General features: G+C 46.3%; 1 protein-coding gene across 3 annotated transcripts in view; it reads left to right on the forward strand.

Annotated features, from left to right (window-relative positions):
• Window positions 1-16208, forward strand: part of Bif (protein phosphatase 1-binding protein bifocal) — a 33823-nt gene that overhangs the window by 4220 nt on the left and 13395 nt on the right. For all 3 annotated transcript variants that reach the window (XR_013080096.1, XM_076770307.1, XM_076770305.1), the window contains exon 2: window positions 12795-12968. Coding sequence is in view for 2 of the 3 variants with exons in the window: in XM_076770307.1 (XP_076626422.1) it covers window positions 12795-12968 (174 nt within the window). In the remaining variant the exon portion in view is untranslated. The remainder of the gene's footprint in view (window positions 1-12794; window positions 12969-16208) is intronic.

Raw genomic sequence — 16208 nt, forward strand, 5'->3', positions numbered from 1 at the left:
GCGGTAGATTGAAGTATTAGGGCTTTGAATATAATCTGGTGGAAAGCCTGATCGTTCTTATGTCGATGGAATACGTAATTATTAACACGCTGGACGATTCTCATTCATGAAAACGTAAACAATTACGTGCTTCGCGGAATTCGTCGTTTCGCGCGTAACGATCTATATAGTACATTCTCGTGAGTTAGGATCAAATAATGTTTTAATTTCAGTCCTCTTGGGTACACAAATAAAAATGATTAATACCTAAAGCTATGCGGGTGTGTATTTTAGGAAGAATAGTAAAACGTTATCAGATACATGTAATATAAGTTACGTGTATCTCTAAATATGTTGATATTTTTAGATATTTTATCTCCCCAACTAATCTTGATCGATTCACTATCGACTGTATCTTTGACTTTCATATTTATCTAACTGCGTATTCTTCTATATACATTTCTAGATATTTACGCTTAAAATGTTCGTACCCAAGAGACCTCGAGTTAAAAAATACCGCGAATCTAATTTTCGAACGCTTCTTCGTCCAGGTGCTTCCTCGACAGTATAGTTTGAAAGTCCACCGATTACGTAAGACGGTCTTAACGCGTTGACTCCCTCGCCAGTTTTCAATTTCTAGAGATACCTCGTGCGATTCGTTGAAATTCCAGAAATATATTTCTGTTATTTTGCAAAAAAAAAGAGTATCAGGATTTGAAGTACCGGTCACCGGTGACCGCCGTGGCAGTTAACGCGTTGAATAGTAGCGAGAGAACGAAAACGGTCGCAGCAAGTCCCCCCATCTTGAGATGGAAACTTGGCAGTCCGTGATTTGGATGTAAGAAGTTCGCGAATCGATACGGTTCAATAGGGGCCTGGTACGAGGCAACTTTCTTTTTTGTAGGTATACATAATTCAAGCACATTTCACTTTCTTTAATATCGCGCGTTAAACAAAAGCGTCGTTGCTCGAATTGTACGTGCTCGGGCGCGGGCACACGCGGAATTTTAAACGACACCCGAGCATTCGAGGCACGCGGCCGCGTTTAAGCAACCTCGTGTACACCGACATTTATTTGTTTTCCATTCCATCGTCGACGCGTTTAAATCATCGTAAACTCGCTCGAACAGCTGATGTCCCAACCCGAACCGGTGACAAATCGCGTTCGATCGCTCGAGCAACTTTCAAAACAACCGGAGCAAAACCTATTCGCAGTTTGACAATTATCCACGTAAGCAGCGTCCAACGTGTCGTAAGTTTTATTTAATTGCATAGAATTACAGAGATACCGTATTTTTATAGAGTATTACGTTCGTCTCTCGCATTTCCTTTTCGCTCTGCATCTTTCGACTCTCGCTTTTCGAACTTTCATACATTTTCCGGTCTGTTCTTTTTTCGATCTGCCTCTCAAAGCGTTGGGATTATTCTCGTCGTAAGAACGCCATCGATAAAGCAGTCTTATAATTAGAAAATAGGAGTATTCGTACCCCTACAAGTTAAACGATTGGCATTTCTTAACGACAGACACTCGTTAGAATACCTTGAAACTGGTCCTGGGACGCAAGTTCAGGGTGAAACCGGAAGTGGCTGTCGTTCCGCGTAGGAACGCTAAAAATTGGGATCGCGATCGGGAAATTGAAGGTGACCGGGCTCACTTTCTCGTATTAGATAACCCCGGAACTCGGGGTTGTCCGGTCGAATACGGATCGTTGCACAATTACCTCGGGTCCCCCGTTATTTGCCAACGATTTGCCCCGACGCGAACGACGCTCCACGCGAATTTCTCGCTGCACGATCCTCGTCGGTGCTCGTTCGAGAAATTGACCCTACCTTATCTAATGGTCGTAACGGGGTTTGCGCGACTCGTTGGCAAAAATGAAGAATAACCACGGCGGACTCGATAAAAGACGACCGTTTAACGAACCGGAAACTGGAGCGTGCATCGAGACCGCGCGATCCTTTGCCGAACTGTACGAAACAAGCACAATGCCTAGTAGCGTTAGTCGATAACGTTATCCTTGTTCGCGTGCAACAGAGAATTCTCTCCGCGTGACACTTTCCTAAGCCCGTTCGATTAGCTGGAAAAGATTGCCCGTCCTTGGATCGCCTCGACGGCCTCCCGGAATCGCGAAGGCGACATGTTGTTTTGCACGACGCTGGAACGCTGTTCCCTTCCATCTTCGAGCCTTCGAGTTCCAGTTTTGCATTTGTTCGTTTCCTAGCTGATTCCTTATAAATTATTGCGTACACGTTCGATTCATTCCTCGCTCTGTACGAGTCGGTTTTTGCGAAAAGCGAGATAACGGGAGTATCTAAAATGTTTGTCATGTGCAACAACAGGTGGTAAGTTGCACGAAGAGAGGTTTGGACCGCAGGGAGGATGCGGCGATGCTTCCTATCAGGCATCTTTTATCCTCTGACGGATAACGGAAACAACTCGGGCCCAACAAAAGTACGTCTTCTCACGCGAAATGCCTTAGAGCAGATATCCGCAGCGATAGTCTAATCGCGTGAAAGGAAATCTCCGGGCGAATAACTCCACGCGTAGCCCATCAAAGTGCGATTAACATTTGCTTTGGATCCGGTTTCGATGTTCTTCTCGGACCTCGTTAGCACCGTTCGCTGGATCGACGTGTATCGTTTCTTGTCGCGAGTTAAAATTCTACCGATGGATCGGTGTCTTGGAGGAAGAAAAAAAAAGCGCGACCGAGAATCCGTACGACAAGAACGTAAAATACATTCCGAAAGAAACGGCAGCTGAATCGAGTGAAACGATCGAGGCTGTCGCGTTTCTATCCATCATTGCTGTACGACGAACCGACAGATGGCTATCGGGCTTTTTCCTCACTGGATACTCCATATTTCCGTTCTTGCTGCTCGCCTAGAACATATCGGCAATAGTATGCAGAGCAGGAAGAATAAATACGGAATTTTCACGGCGAATTAAGGAAACGTGCGTTCAACGACTCTTGAGACATTTTTCCAGAAGATTGCCGCTCGAAAGTGTGTTAAACGCACCAGACGCAATATCCGACGTTTTTTGTTATCGCAACGAGATGCAAATGGAGACAACTTGCCAAAGAATTTTATATTTATTTCCAATATATGATTATAAATTTGATCAACGAGTTTTAAAGAGATATGGAAAGGGACTCGGTCATCGATGCAAGGGCTCATTTACCATGATTGGCCATCGTATAATTTCGCAACCGAATACCTGGCAGCCGGGGAACGCGCGCGCCTATGCGATTAGGCGTTATCGCGAGATCTGAGGTCGCTTAATCTCTGTTTAATTGCTGGAGAGAAGGCACGACTGCGTCGGAAGCCAGCAGCAGCTGGGCGCAGCTCGCGTACACGCCAGAGCCTAGTGTTACATGGAATCCGATACACGCGACATGTCATCAATCGAATTACGCGTGTCCGCGCGAAATTTTATCTGCGTCGCCAGAGGTAAACGTACACGAGTAACCGTACACCGTACCGGCGACCAGAAAAATTACTTATTTTTAAAACGGCGTCCAGTCTCGAACAGCGAACTACGGTCGGCTGGCCGAGGATCCCAGTGGCCGTTAATCGGCTGATTTCATCGGACGTCCCGACCTTAGACTAATCCAATTGTTTTGGAGACGAACAGGGGCTTCTTAGACGCAAACGTCTCTGTGACGAAGCTGGTTAGAGTCAGCTCTGGACACTTTTGAAATTAGCGTAATAATTATTGCGATGTGTCGCCTGTACTGAGACGTTCAGATTCATTCAAATTAAATTTCCAACTAATTTCAAGTCAAAATCTATCTTTCGACACCTTCAGTTTTCTCAGTTTCTAATACCACGTACGAAAGAAGATGAGCTATCTTTCAGTTCCGGGATGTAATCGACTCTCAGTTCGACTTATTGATATCTAGACGATGCTATCGGTGTATCGTTAAGTATCGATTGGGTATCGATAATTAATAGTCTCGACTCTAGGAGGACCCGAGGTCGCCTCTTTGAAGAAGAACGGTCGTCGGTGGCGATCGTATCGCGCGCCACCGTCCGTCACGTTAATTAACCTTCGACGACCTCGTAATAATTACGCAATCCCGAGCGTTGTGTCCGTTCGGCAGCGTACGCGATTATCGCTAGCTTTGTAATTGAACGTCATAATCGGCCGAATTAATCGACGAAAATATTCGTCGGGCTCGTCCGCTCCGTAACGAGGTAAAAGGCCCCCTTCACCGGGCGATGCGCTCGCGGAATTAGGTCGTGGAACGATTCTCTATTCGGTAGACCGTCGTTCTCCTCTGCTTTTTTTCCTATACGACGAAAATACTTGCTGCGTTCGATACAACTTGCGTTGCCCTGCTCAAAATACGCTTTTTTCTGGCCATTTTACGAGCACACCTCGAAAGATGTCCATCGACGATATCCACGCGTGTCGTGTTCCATATCTCGCGATTCCACCCACACCCATTTACTCAAATGATGGAAGTTATAATTCAGGCCATTCTTTGTTTCCTAAGTTACAATCTGGCTTGTATCGCTGAAAATCCAGAAATCCTGATCGTCGAATTTTGGACTGCATTCAGGTTTTGTTCGGTATACCTTGAAACAACGGAAATAGGAGTAAAGACCGCGCGATACGACTCAGCCAAAGGAGAAAAAGGAAAACGAGAGAAAATTCCTGAGGCTTCCCTACTGGAATTCCTGGAGGTAGCCGACTGAAACGACGCTGGTTTCGTAATGCAGCCGGAAAGAAATTAATTGCGGTGCCGTAGCGTCAGCGGCGATATGTATTACGTCGATCGAAAGCATTCGTACACGTGGTCCTGACGCGCGAGTAATTAGGGGGGCAAACGAGCGTGTCCTAAGACAGTCGGATGTCTATCCCGATTATCATTCGATCGCAAATCACCCAACTACCACGTTTTGCCTCGGTAAATCCGCCATTAACGACGATAATATTGTATCCTTCCGCGCGGTTCCCGTCGTTATTCCTCTTTATTCGCCATAGAATCGTTCCTCGAAGATCCCCCGTGACGCCGTTATACTCGTAGATATTTTCAATTCCGCGTGTCGCATTTAAACGGTACACCAACGGTAAAAATCTTTCACAATCTTTTGAAAGTTTATCCCTGGGTGAAAGCAGAAATTACGTGGCGTCTCTACGCGTCTTAATTGCGCCGCGGAAGCGACGAAAATCGAGAATCCACTCGCCAAAAACCGCGCTGTTGCAAGCTGTTCGTTCTTCATTTTCATGGCTCGATAAGTACTGCACTCGGCTACCCTGTACATCTCTACTTCAATTATCTATAGGCTCTATGGGGTCGACAACGTACGGTGCCTCGCTTATTGCAAGGGTACCGATCAAATAGAGGGGTACGGTCGCTAAGCAACTAGAAAGGCTCAAAACGCTAAACATAAGGCCACAAGTGGTGGATATGTGTTATTTCTCATTAAACGAGTCGTATACTCTACGTTTGGTTAAAATTTCGTAACTCTTGGAATCTTGCTTCTAATATTCTGCTGGATGAGGTGGGAGAGGGACGTTAGGAACCCGATCGGGGCAAGACGAGTCTCGAAAGTTTCGTTCGCGCGATAATTGTGCAGGAATGTCGACGTTAACTCGTCCAGTGAGAGCGAGACTGGTCGAGGGCTCGTTTCCTTATTATTACTGTTATTGTTGTTGGTACAATAGGCCGATATCTCCGGCTTGGCGAACGCGCGACCAATGGACAGGACGCGGCCATACAAGGACGCGAATACCGGAAGGGAAGCTCTAATGGTTATGCATTATTGCGTAATTATTAAATGCGTTTCTTCGCTTTCTGTGTTATTACTGTTATCACGAATTCACTCGGCAATAAATGCTCGTAGCTGATGTAACTTGGCGCGCGCGTAACGACCAGAAAGGAAAACCGACCTCCACCATCCTCCCGCCTTTTCCTATCTTTCTTTCCAAGTGCTTTAAGTTCCCTGTCGGCGTCGAGCCTCTTTCTCGAGAACTTTAATCGAGGAAGTGCCTCCTTTCAGAGACCAGTTCAAGGGTCGTCAGACGTTCTCCGGAACTCTTACGAACCCGGAACTCGGAACCTTTCCTTCGCCTTTCTTTCGCTGGACGATTGTTCCGACGTATTACTCACCTGCAAACGCGTTATCTACAATCATAATATCGGTTATTTACGAGCCAAAAAGCGATATCGATCGTTGGTATCCAATAAATCAAACGGGGGATTATTTCTTTTATTATTTTGGTGCTTCGAAGGCATACCGATTTCTTGGATTTCGCAGTTTTAGAAATTAAACGAGTTAGTAAAAATGTCTCGAGAGCATATTTCATCGAGTCGGTGCAATTTCTATTATTGCAAGCCGAGTACGATCTCTTTGTTCAAATCTTGGCGCCATTAATCACACCTCCAGTTTGTCTTGTACAAATACACGGTGCATGTGTGATTACAGGTGTCGGGTTGTCAGCTTCTGGATTACATCTGTGTACATCTCAATCTTTACACGATTAAATCAACTTTTATTTTTCCTCGTTTGGCATCGAATCAACGTAATTAACGACGTATGTAATTCCATTCGTGTTCGACGTTGCAAGCATTAAAATAATTAACCTTGTTTGCATTATCGACTCGGTGTTACGTAATTGTTTTATACGCATTGAAAACGAAAAGACTCGTTACATCGAGGCTCTGGAGTCGAAGTTAGAAATACCAAAAGTCGAAATAATCCCACTGGTATTACGGAAGCAACGTATCGGAGTTCGAATAAGAATTCGAGTCGCGTCCCGTGGAATTCCAACGCGTTCGTCGTCGAGCGCCAAACATCGCGTCAACTATCACCGGACCGAGATAAACACGCAGCCCAGAGCTTTATCCTCGTACAAACACGCGTTCCTCGGCCAGGAAGTCATCGAAGTTTAGGGTATACCTAGTTGACTCAGTCTGTTTATCGATTGGTAATTAAGAACACAGACAACGCCTAGTGTCCCGATATTGGATATCGCCTGTGCGTCACGCCGTTCTCTATCCACGTGCTTCGCGTTCCCTTTTTTCATTTTTTTTTCTGCGGAATCGTTCGATAAAGAGTTTCTATGCGAGCGAAGCGGTACGAGCTGAATCACGCCAGGGAAAGGAATCGAACACGAGGCCCGCGAGTCGATCGAAGAACCACTGTTCTCTCGTTTCGTTAACAGGTTTACCGTATTACAAGTGTACTTGGGAGAAGTATAGTACAGTGAGGCAAAAACGAGTGGTGGAAAATGGCAGTGACCTTGGGTGTAACGTATTTTACGCGAAATTAAATTAAATACGCAGCTGGTGGTTCGTTACTCGGATCATTAATGGTAGATTTTGATTCAGAGTCGTAATTCAATCAGCATCGCCCGGAACGGAACGTCAATTGTAATTTGCGTAACCTTTCCCATTCGATGTTTCGAAACGTGGAATTAATCAATTAAGGGGGCACGGTCTTGCTTTCAGAATTCTTGTCGAAAGTTTCCAAGTCGCGTTCCCAATATAAATGCTCCAATTACGATTGCTTTCTTAATTGACAAAACCGAGTGCCCCGGAGTTTTAACGAACCTCGCATTCTGAAGGATTCGATACTGCACAGAGAAATACGGTCGATCGGGCTTGAAAGTTGTGGAATCCAAAGTTGTTGCAACGATTCGGTGATTTAAAGGGGCACAGCAGTCCGATATAAAGTTTTATCGTTGTAGTAATTTAAAATTTTACTCTTAGCATTTTATTACGGAGTAAATTTAATAGGATCGTAGACCCGGGTTATCGAAAGCTTGGATTGCAAGTACTCGATACGGGTGCGCTACTAAATGGAGTAAGATCCATTACGGGCGGCCCTGAATCGACCAAGACAGCTTTTCACTAGGGAAAACCACATTTGGCGGTTCGAGCTCTGGCAAGAGTATCGCTTAACAAACCTCTCGAGCGCGCCTCGAGCATCTCGCTATATTCCTTCCACCGACTGCACTGTAATCGAGTTTACTCCTCGAGAAGGTATCCTTGACCTTCTTTCCTTCGATAACTATTACCGTAGCCTGCCCCGTTCGCGTTCGCACGGAGACGTTTCTCGAGCATTCCTACGAATTTGCGACGCAATCTTCGGTGCCGTTTTCCAACCAGATGGCTATCTTATCTCCCTCGTCGACGATTCTCTATCGCGACCGATAACTCCTCGCGGAACGACTCGACCTCCAAACACCAATGGCGAATTTAGACTTTGCACTTTGGATGGCCATCCACGGATGATTCACGAATTTCTAGCGAAAGACGAGATCTGGGAGCTCATCGTTCGTTTCAGTTGAAATGTGTCCGTAGTGTAAATTTGCGTGTCTATACAACGATGATTCTTAAAATGAACACGTGATTCGTAAAGATGAGCGCGCGGAGCCCGGGGCGACGTTCATCTTAAGAATCATTACTGTACCGATCGTCTGGCGGTCACGGGAGGTCGTCGGTGCTTGGAGAAATTGCGAGGCAGAGGTTTAGATAGCCGATCAGCCGGCTAAGAAATGGCATTCGCGCACCGTGGCCGGGGTGACATTCCGTAAGATGCTATGGGAGTTTCTCGTATATGGCCGTCCTAGAGCCACGCGGGACGGGAGAAGCTGCGCGGAGGTCCGTTATCGTGCTCGCTCCTTGCGTCGGCCTTCTAAGGAGCATTGCGCTCTAACGATCGTGTCGCAACTGAATCAACCGCTACGATTTTTGGTATGTAGGCCGCGCGACCGTAGCCTCGTCTCCTTTCTTCGCGGTCTCCGCTTCTTCCGCCCCATCGCGAACAATGCATTCCCCTATAATTGATAACAGAGTCCTCCAACAGCCGCTGAAAACTCAATCTCTTCCTTTTGCAAACCACTACTCAAAGTCCATCCTCGCTTTACGCCAGCATACGGTTCTAATAATCAAGTCAATCTCGAAGCCATCTTCACGGAAATAATAGAATCGTAAACTCCATATTTTTAAAAACTAGACTTTGAAATACGGTCGGTCAGTTCCCTGGGGAAAAAGTGTATGTTTTCATCGAGAATTATCCCCGTGCTAATATTTGAAACATTTCAAGCAAATTGGTATTAAATTGGATGCAGCGGTAACATATACTCATAGCTTTCTACTTTGTTTTTTTGCACGACTGTTAATCGTACGAACGCTTTAGACATTTCCAAGCGCTTTCTCCGGTGTGCCTCGGTATTCTCACCTTGGCCCTCTTATGTTTAATTTATTTATTAACGACGTAGTTTCTGTATTCGCTCGCCTGCAGCTTGACGCTGTACGCGGCTGACCTTAAAATCTTTCGCAACGCCGAATCGCGACTTAATATCTCGACGCTCGTAACGCGATCTTGTAAATCCCGCCGATCGGGGCAAAAAGCCGCGCGTCGTTGAACGTCGATGGAAATGTCATGTTCTTCTACGCGTGGTAGAAAAGTTTCCACGTTTTTTTGCACCGTTAATCCCAGACATTCTCTAGGAAATTCGGCGGCGTGAATCATCGGCGCGGAACGACGAATCCACCCCCATCGCGGGAAATTAGCGACCGAGGCGGTTAGAATTTTTCGCCGACCGGCAAAACCGCTTAACCGAGGCTGATTCATACGATTTACTGCTGTCGCTGACTAAACGTGGCCGCGGTTGCAAAGCTCCGGAGGCGACTAAATTTGTCAAGACTGGCAACGAACGCGGAACAAAAAGAGGGCGTGGTTTATCGCGTAATTTCACGGATTTTTCCCATTCCTCGTGACGATCGTGTCCCGTAAACGATTCCGGCGGAAAAACAAAGGGGAGAAAGTTGCGCTTCGAGAAACCAACCGCGAAGATAAAATCGGTTTCGCATTGTCTCGAGATCTGTGCTGAACTTTGACCCGGGTCTTCGTCGACTCCTCCCGACACTCGCAAAATTCACCTGATCCGTTCAGGGGTTTACGAAACGTGTTTCGTCATTTTCTTTCGAGAACTCTTAATTTCCGTTATTATCCCTTTCGTCGGCGTCGTTTCATTTTCCTCTGTGTCATCATCGCATAATAAGGTGTCACGCGAGTCGTCTGCAGACTTGACTTCGCCAAGGACGGATCATTCGCGTTAATAAGCAGGATGAATGTATTAAAAAAATATACGATGCAGCTTGTCGTTTAAAGTTCAGCGGTGTTTTGAGAAATCGCGTCGCAGAAAAGATGCCAAAATATAAATAGGCAGATACGTTATCTGCTATGCTCTTTTTAGGCGATAAGAATTTCATTCGTAAACAAAAAAAATACCCGGTGAAATTTCGATAATTCTTCACTCGATACGCGGTACAGACGCGTGCAAACTTGGTCGAGAAATTAAATTACGTGTCATTCGGTATGCCGAATGAGAAGATATAAGAAGGACAAGCTTCCTCGCGCATTATCGTGTTTATGCGGTCATTTTTCTATCGTTTACCAGTCTTCCAAATAATTCGTGCGTCAAAACTGCCCTTCTTCGGATCGTTCTCTTTGAGAATTGTTAGACTTGCGGGAAGATATTATTTTCTAGACGCCCTGTATAGCTGTTCCCGCCTTATTCGAATCGATGCAAGACAAGGAACGGACGCATGCGGGCCTACGAACGACGCGTGCACACCTTCGCGGATGCAGGTGTATTCCGCGCGGAGTGCATTCGCATGCAATCGTTAGGCGACTGTCGTGGACTCTTCGAGGGTTCAAGGCCCAGACTGTAGGAGTGATACCTCGGTGCGCTCGGAATAATGGAAAGAAACGTCCTGGGAATTTCTCATGGTGTCAAGGACCTCGTCCTTAGGTTCATTGCCGCACGTTCCTTCGTCGCTGCCCTTAAATGGGCCCTCTACCCTGCAAGTTCAAACAAATCGATCCTTGCCTTTGCGTTCTCAATTCAAAAAACTGACGAGGTGTATTTTCTGGTACTCTCATTCTTCAGGGAAGAATTAATTATTATTAATTTGGTGCTGAATTTTAATTCTGAATTGCACATTGGTAACGTGTTTTAACTCCTCGCCAGCGGTTATTTTGCGTCCAGAAACGACTAGACTCCGTTCGATCGTAGGATAACTTACGCTATAATCTATGTATTTTCAACGAATAATATTTACGACTCGAAAAGTGATAACGCTGGCAATTTCTGACCCGATTCCGTCAAAGTGGGCGAGTCCGGTCAGGGGATTAACACGATACTCGGAGTCGCGGAGATTTAGGGCCGTAAATCAGCCGTCTGGCCAGCAAATTGGAAACGTCGCGGTTAGGAGAATTAACCGCAACTCGAGGTGTTAGGTTTATTTACCGATCCGGCGGGTTAATTCCAAGTTGTCCGGGGCTAATCCGCCTACCTGTTTCAACGTTACGCGAGATTACACGGTAAACGCCGCGCGAGCGATTTTTCTCACGGCAGGCGTTATCTCCGCGGAATCGTTTGCATAATATGGCCGACATAACAAAGAAAGAGAGATTAATCGCGCCGGTAGAAGCGGAAATATTGAATTACTTTCTTCTCACGGGCGCCGTCGATAAATATTTATTACCATCGCGACGATACGACGTCGGATAAATTATCTCGCGGCGTGATTTATCGAGCACACCCGGTCGATTTAATATCGCCGATCCGCTCCCGTGGCCGCGTGAAAACCGGCAGAGTCTCCGTCGGCTTGTTTTCAAAATCAACGACTCGTTCGACGACCGTACGTGTTTCGTACGATGATCAATAACGCGTCCAGCTAGCGATCGATGTATCCTCGTCCCAGTGCGTCCCAGGCACGTTACATTCAAATCCAGACGTATTGCGTTACGCGGCCCCGATCTCTGCTCGTCCGTAATGCGGCTTCCTCGCGTTATGATCCGTGACCGCATTTTTTCCTTAGATCGTCGCTGAGCCCGAATTCTCGTCGCGCCGGAGAGAAACGAACCGCCGTGAAAAAGGAAGCCCGTCGCGAACGATAAAAGTCACTTTCGAAAATCCGACCGCCGGGCCGGAAGTGGACCGGAAATCGATCGCCAGCCGTTCGATTTCACGCGTGACTATTCCACCAATTCCCGATCGGCCGGAGAAATTGCGGGGAAACCGTAAACGCGTCTCGATCCACCGATCGATTGCACAATATAACGTACGAGGGAAAATATTTTATAATACAACTTAACAGATAGATTTCCTGCGTATTCTAGTTGGTCGTATCGGGATTGGATTAAAAAAACATGCGTGCAGAAGACGCGTTCGTGTAGCTTCTCATCGAGCTCGGTTTCCGAATCGACAGGATGTTCATTCACGAAATAATTGAAAGGCGGTGGTATTCGAGGACGCGTGTCGTCCCCTAACCACATATTCGACATCCAATGTCTCGAGGTTTGTCTTCGATCGTGCGTGAAACGATTCTTTCGAGTCACGCGAATTTTCGCCTAGTCTATCCTGTTTCTCGAGGACTTGCAGTGAACCGGTTTGTTTACAGATTACTTGAGAACATCAAAGTATAGAAAATACGCCTTTTCTTTCACCTATCGTAAAAGATTATTGGTTCAGAGGATATTTCGATTTTAATATCGATGACGCGAATCGCGGACGAGCACGTGGACGTCGCGTTTAGCGCGCGAACACGCACGCGAAATCCTTGGCGAGGAGTCGCGGCCTCGCGATAATGGACGGCAGTTTTTCCGCGTGAGAATCAATAGTCCGTGACGAATGAATTTTTCGTGGTTCGAGCGAATAATCGAGGAGGAACGCGGCGCGGTCACGCGTTTCCACGGAACTCGGTCGACGGGACTCGAAAGCCGCCTCGCCGGATTCCACGCGTATGACGTTCCGATTTCAACAATTTTTTTCTTTTCCCGTTTGGCAGGTCGGCGATGGAGGCATCATAGTACTCGGCGCCACGTTGGACGCCTCGACGACCGACGACGCGGAATGGGAGCTCGCCGGTGGCCCACCCTCGCCATGTGACGTGTCGTTTTTCAACGACAACGTTCTCATCAATGGGCGCAGCAACCTCTCGAGGACGCCTCGAAATCACAAGGTAAGCTCTCCGCCTTCCACGATTCGAAATAAAAAATTGCTCCATGTACGAAGGACTAATCTGAATTATTGTTACGAAGAATCAAGAAGTAGCTGAATTGGGACCAGTGTTGGGACCTGATTCGATGGAATACTTACAGAATCGTTTAACGATAGATAGAAGATCCTCAAATCTCTGCGACGATCGATCGCGTTAATCAAGCGTTATCTAACACGTGACAAAGTAAACGAGCCATGTAAAAGTCGTGAAAACGTGGTGAAACCTTTCACGTTAGGTTTTTCGTTGCTCGTAACGCGATAACGCGAGATCTCGCGAACCGGGAACAGCCTCGCTATCTAATCTAATCGGTTGCAGTTCGCCGTGGAATCTCGCGCCGCGGGAGCTTTGTTAAGTGGAAAATGAAGCTAATACCGCCGGTAACCAAGGCCCTTCTTCGTGGGAATGCACTTTCCCCCCTGTGAAAGAGACTGTAAAATATTCAAGGGCGGTCGGCGCTCGCCTTTCAGCCTTTTTCCCTTGGGTCGTTCGTTATTTCGAGTCTCCTTTCATCCAAGGAATTTTCGATGCACATTTTGTCCTCGAACGAAAAGGCACGAGATGGGATTAACCCTCGCGTTCGACCAGCGGGCACGTATCGTCGTAGATCAGCCCGGATTACGATTTGAAAGACTTAGATCCGTGTTCGGTTCGAAAGAAGAACGATAATTCCTCTGCGGAGTCGTAGATAGGAAACGGAAACGTTTCTGGTGTTTGTTTGCGACGAACACGAACCGTACATAAATAACAAAACTTGTGTAACTACTAGTCGCCGTGATAAGCTATCTGTGCGTCGTTTTGCCAAGTAGTTGTGCTCAGTCATCTTTGATTATATGCAGTTAACGCTTCGCGTACCGAACTACGCGTATTTTTGCTGTTATCCTTCGTATCAGTTTGTCGGACAAACTGTTACAAACTGTTTGCAGGAATTTTCAATTGGAGTCAGAAGTCGTTTGCTCGTAGTTTCTATTTAAGGGGTTTGAAACATTGGGATCTTTTTCGGAATATATTTGCACGGTCCCAGAAGTTCAACGTACCCGAAAACTTGCTATTAACGAGATTCGGTGGAACAGGTATGCATCCCCGGAGGCACGTTTTGCGTACGGTGCTCGAAAGCGGATTAAACGATACTCTCCTTTCGAACTATAGATAAACGTTCTAAATAATTAATGTGCTATAACAGTGTACAAGGCGCGTCATTAATTTTCACGGCTCAACTTCTCCCACGAGCCGCTATTACGGATAATGTTGCTCTCGAAGATCAATTTGCCTCGACTCCGTTAATTAAGCCGATCGACTTTTAAAACGTCACCGGGGACCTCTTAATTTCGCTATAGTCGAGACTACGAGGCGTCTCAGAAAACGCTCTGGTACGCTAAAAAAATTCTCCGCTTAGAAAATCGCGATTAGCAGGATTGGATCTACGATCAAGCGTCGGATCCAATTTTTCAAAATTAAATTCCTCGCGTATGAGTGACGCGTGAAAGTCGAGCGTTAATAAAGACGAACGTTTGATCCGTCCATTAACGAAGCTAAAAAGAAAGATTAAGTCCATTACTTCTGCGATCCATCAATTCTGACTCGTTAAGTACATGTAATATTGGAGCAGAGTCGTGACTCAAGTAGGACATATTATATAATAATTCATATGATGCAAATGTTAGAAATGTATACTGGACTCTCTCCAACGTTACTTCATACTTGGAGCACGCAGGAAACCGACCGATAGAAACGTATTCTAAACGAGGTTTTATGGAGTGGTTTGATCCTACGGCGAAATACCTGTTTTTGAGAAAGTACACCGACGATTATTCAACGCGAACGGGATAATAGTGTCAATGAGCGCGGATCGCGTGTCCCGATTCTACGGCTGGAGGCCGCCTAATTTCCCATTATGCGAACGGAGGCGATAAAGGTTGCCTGGAGCGTCGATAATCGTCCCCGTTAAAAGATCGAAACACTCGGACGAGCGACTTTCTCACGGGCCCGAGCTTACGCGGATTCCCGTGACGACAGAACGACCAAGGCTCACCCGTTACCGATGCCGATTTGCAAAGTAAAAGTAGACGCGCGAACCGCAGCAACGATTTTCGAGCAGCTTGTCGGAGGAGTTAATCTACCGTGGTTCATGGGAACGCGGCAAAACGACCGATTCAGCTCCACGCGCCTCCCTAAACGGCGGAACGATATCTCTTTCGCGCGAAAAACGCTCGACGGTGGTCGCTTCCGGGTTCGACGGATATTTTTCTCGGTTTACGCAAGAAGCCGCGCGACGAAAGGTCGTGGGTGAAACGATCGTCGCGTTTGTTTTCTTTTTTTTTCTTTTGTTTACGAGTCAACAAAACCCCCGGGGACAAGCAACGACGCGTTTACGACGGTCCCTCGATGGAACAAGAGATTGTTTCGAGCGCTAACGAACCGTTCACGAAAGTAATATAACAATAAGCGGAGAAGTAAGCTATAAAAAATTAATGACGGTAATTACAGAGGTTCTGATCGAATCGGCGGAACGATTCAGAACGGCTATATCATTGCCGTATAAAGCAACGATGATTGCCCCGAGATTTCTAACCGGGTAACGTTAAATTCAATTCGTGGTAGAATGGCCGTATACGCGATCTTGTAAAGGAAATGTTTGATAACGTCTGAAATAGAACAAGTAACACAGTTAGAATTTGTTTGTCGTATATCTGGAGTGTGTTCAATTTAGAAAAAGAAGCGTTTTTCGTATAGAATCGCTCTTTATCGCTACTTCCGGTTGCGTCGACCTCGGTTGATATTCTCTGTCGTGTAACGCGAATGGAAAACTTCAGAGGCACGCGCATATTTTTTTAAAATGTTCTGCTTGCTCGATTCTTCGATCGAGTAAATCGCTACGCAAATTTCTTGGTATTCGAGTAAAGTTTTAGCAGTTTTTGGCAGGGAACGACACGCCTCGCGCGTGTCACCGTCCGGATTCGTCTTTATTTCAGTGCCCAATTAGCGGCGCAAACCCTAACCTTTAATAACGTTGCGCAACGTGCGATGCGAAAAATCGAAACCGGTAAAAGGTGGAATTTACATATTCGAAAGTTCCGTGGTACGGGAGAAGCGATTCCAGGGAAAACGACGCGAGGTATTCCGTTCTACAAGCGTCATGGTTACTTATTGTCCGGCGATCGATCTTCGAGAGGGACCGAGAGAATCGATATCTCCCGGAGTCGA

The sequence above is a fragment of the Colletes latitarsis genome, chromosome 8 (genome assembly GCF_051014445.1).
Source record: "Colletes latitarsis isolate SP2378_abdomen chromosome 8, iyColLati1, whole genome shotgun sequence".
In the NCBI taxonomy this organism is placed as follows: Eukaryota; Metazoa; Arthropoda; class Insecta; order Hymenoptera; family Colletidae; genus Colletes; species Colletes latitarsis.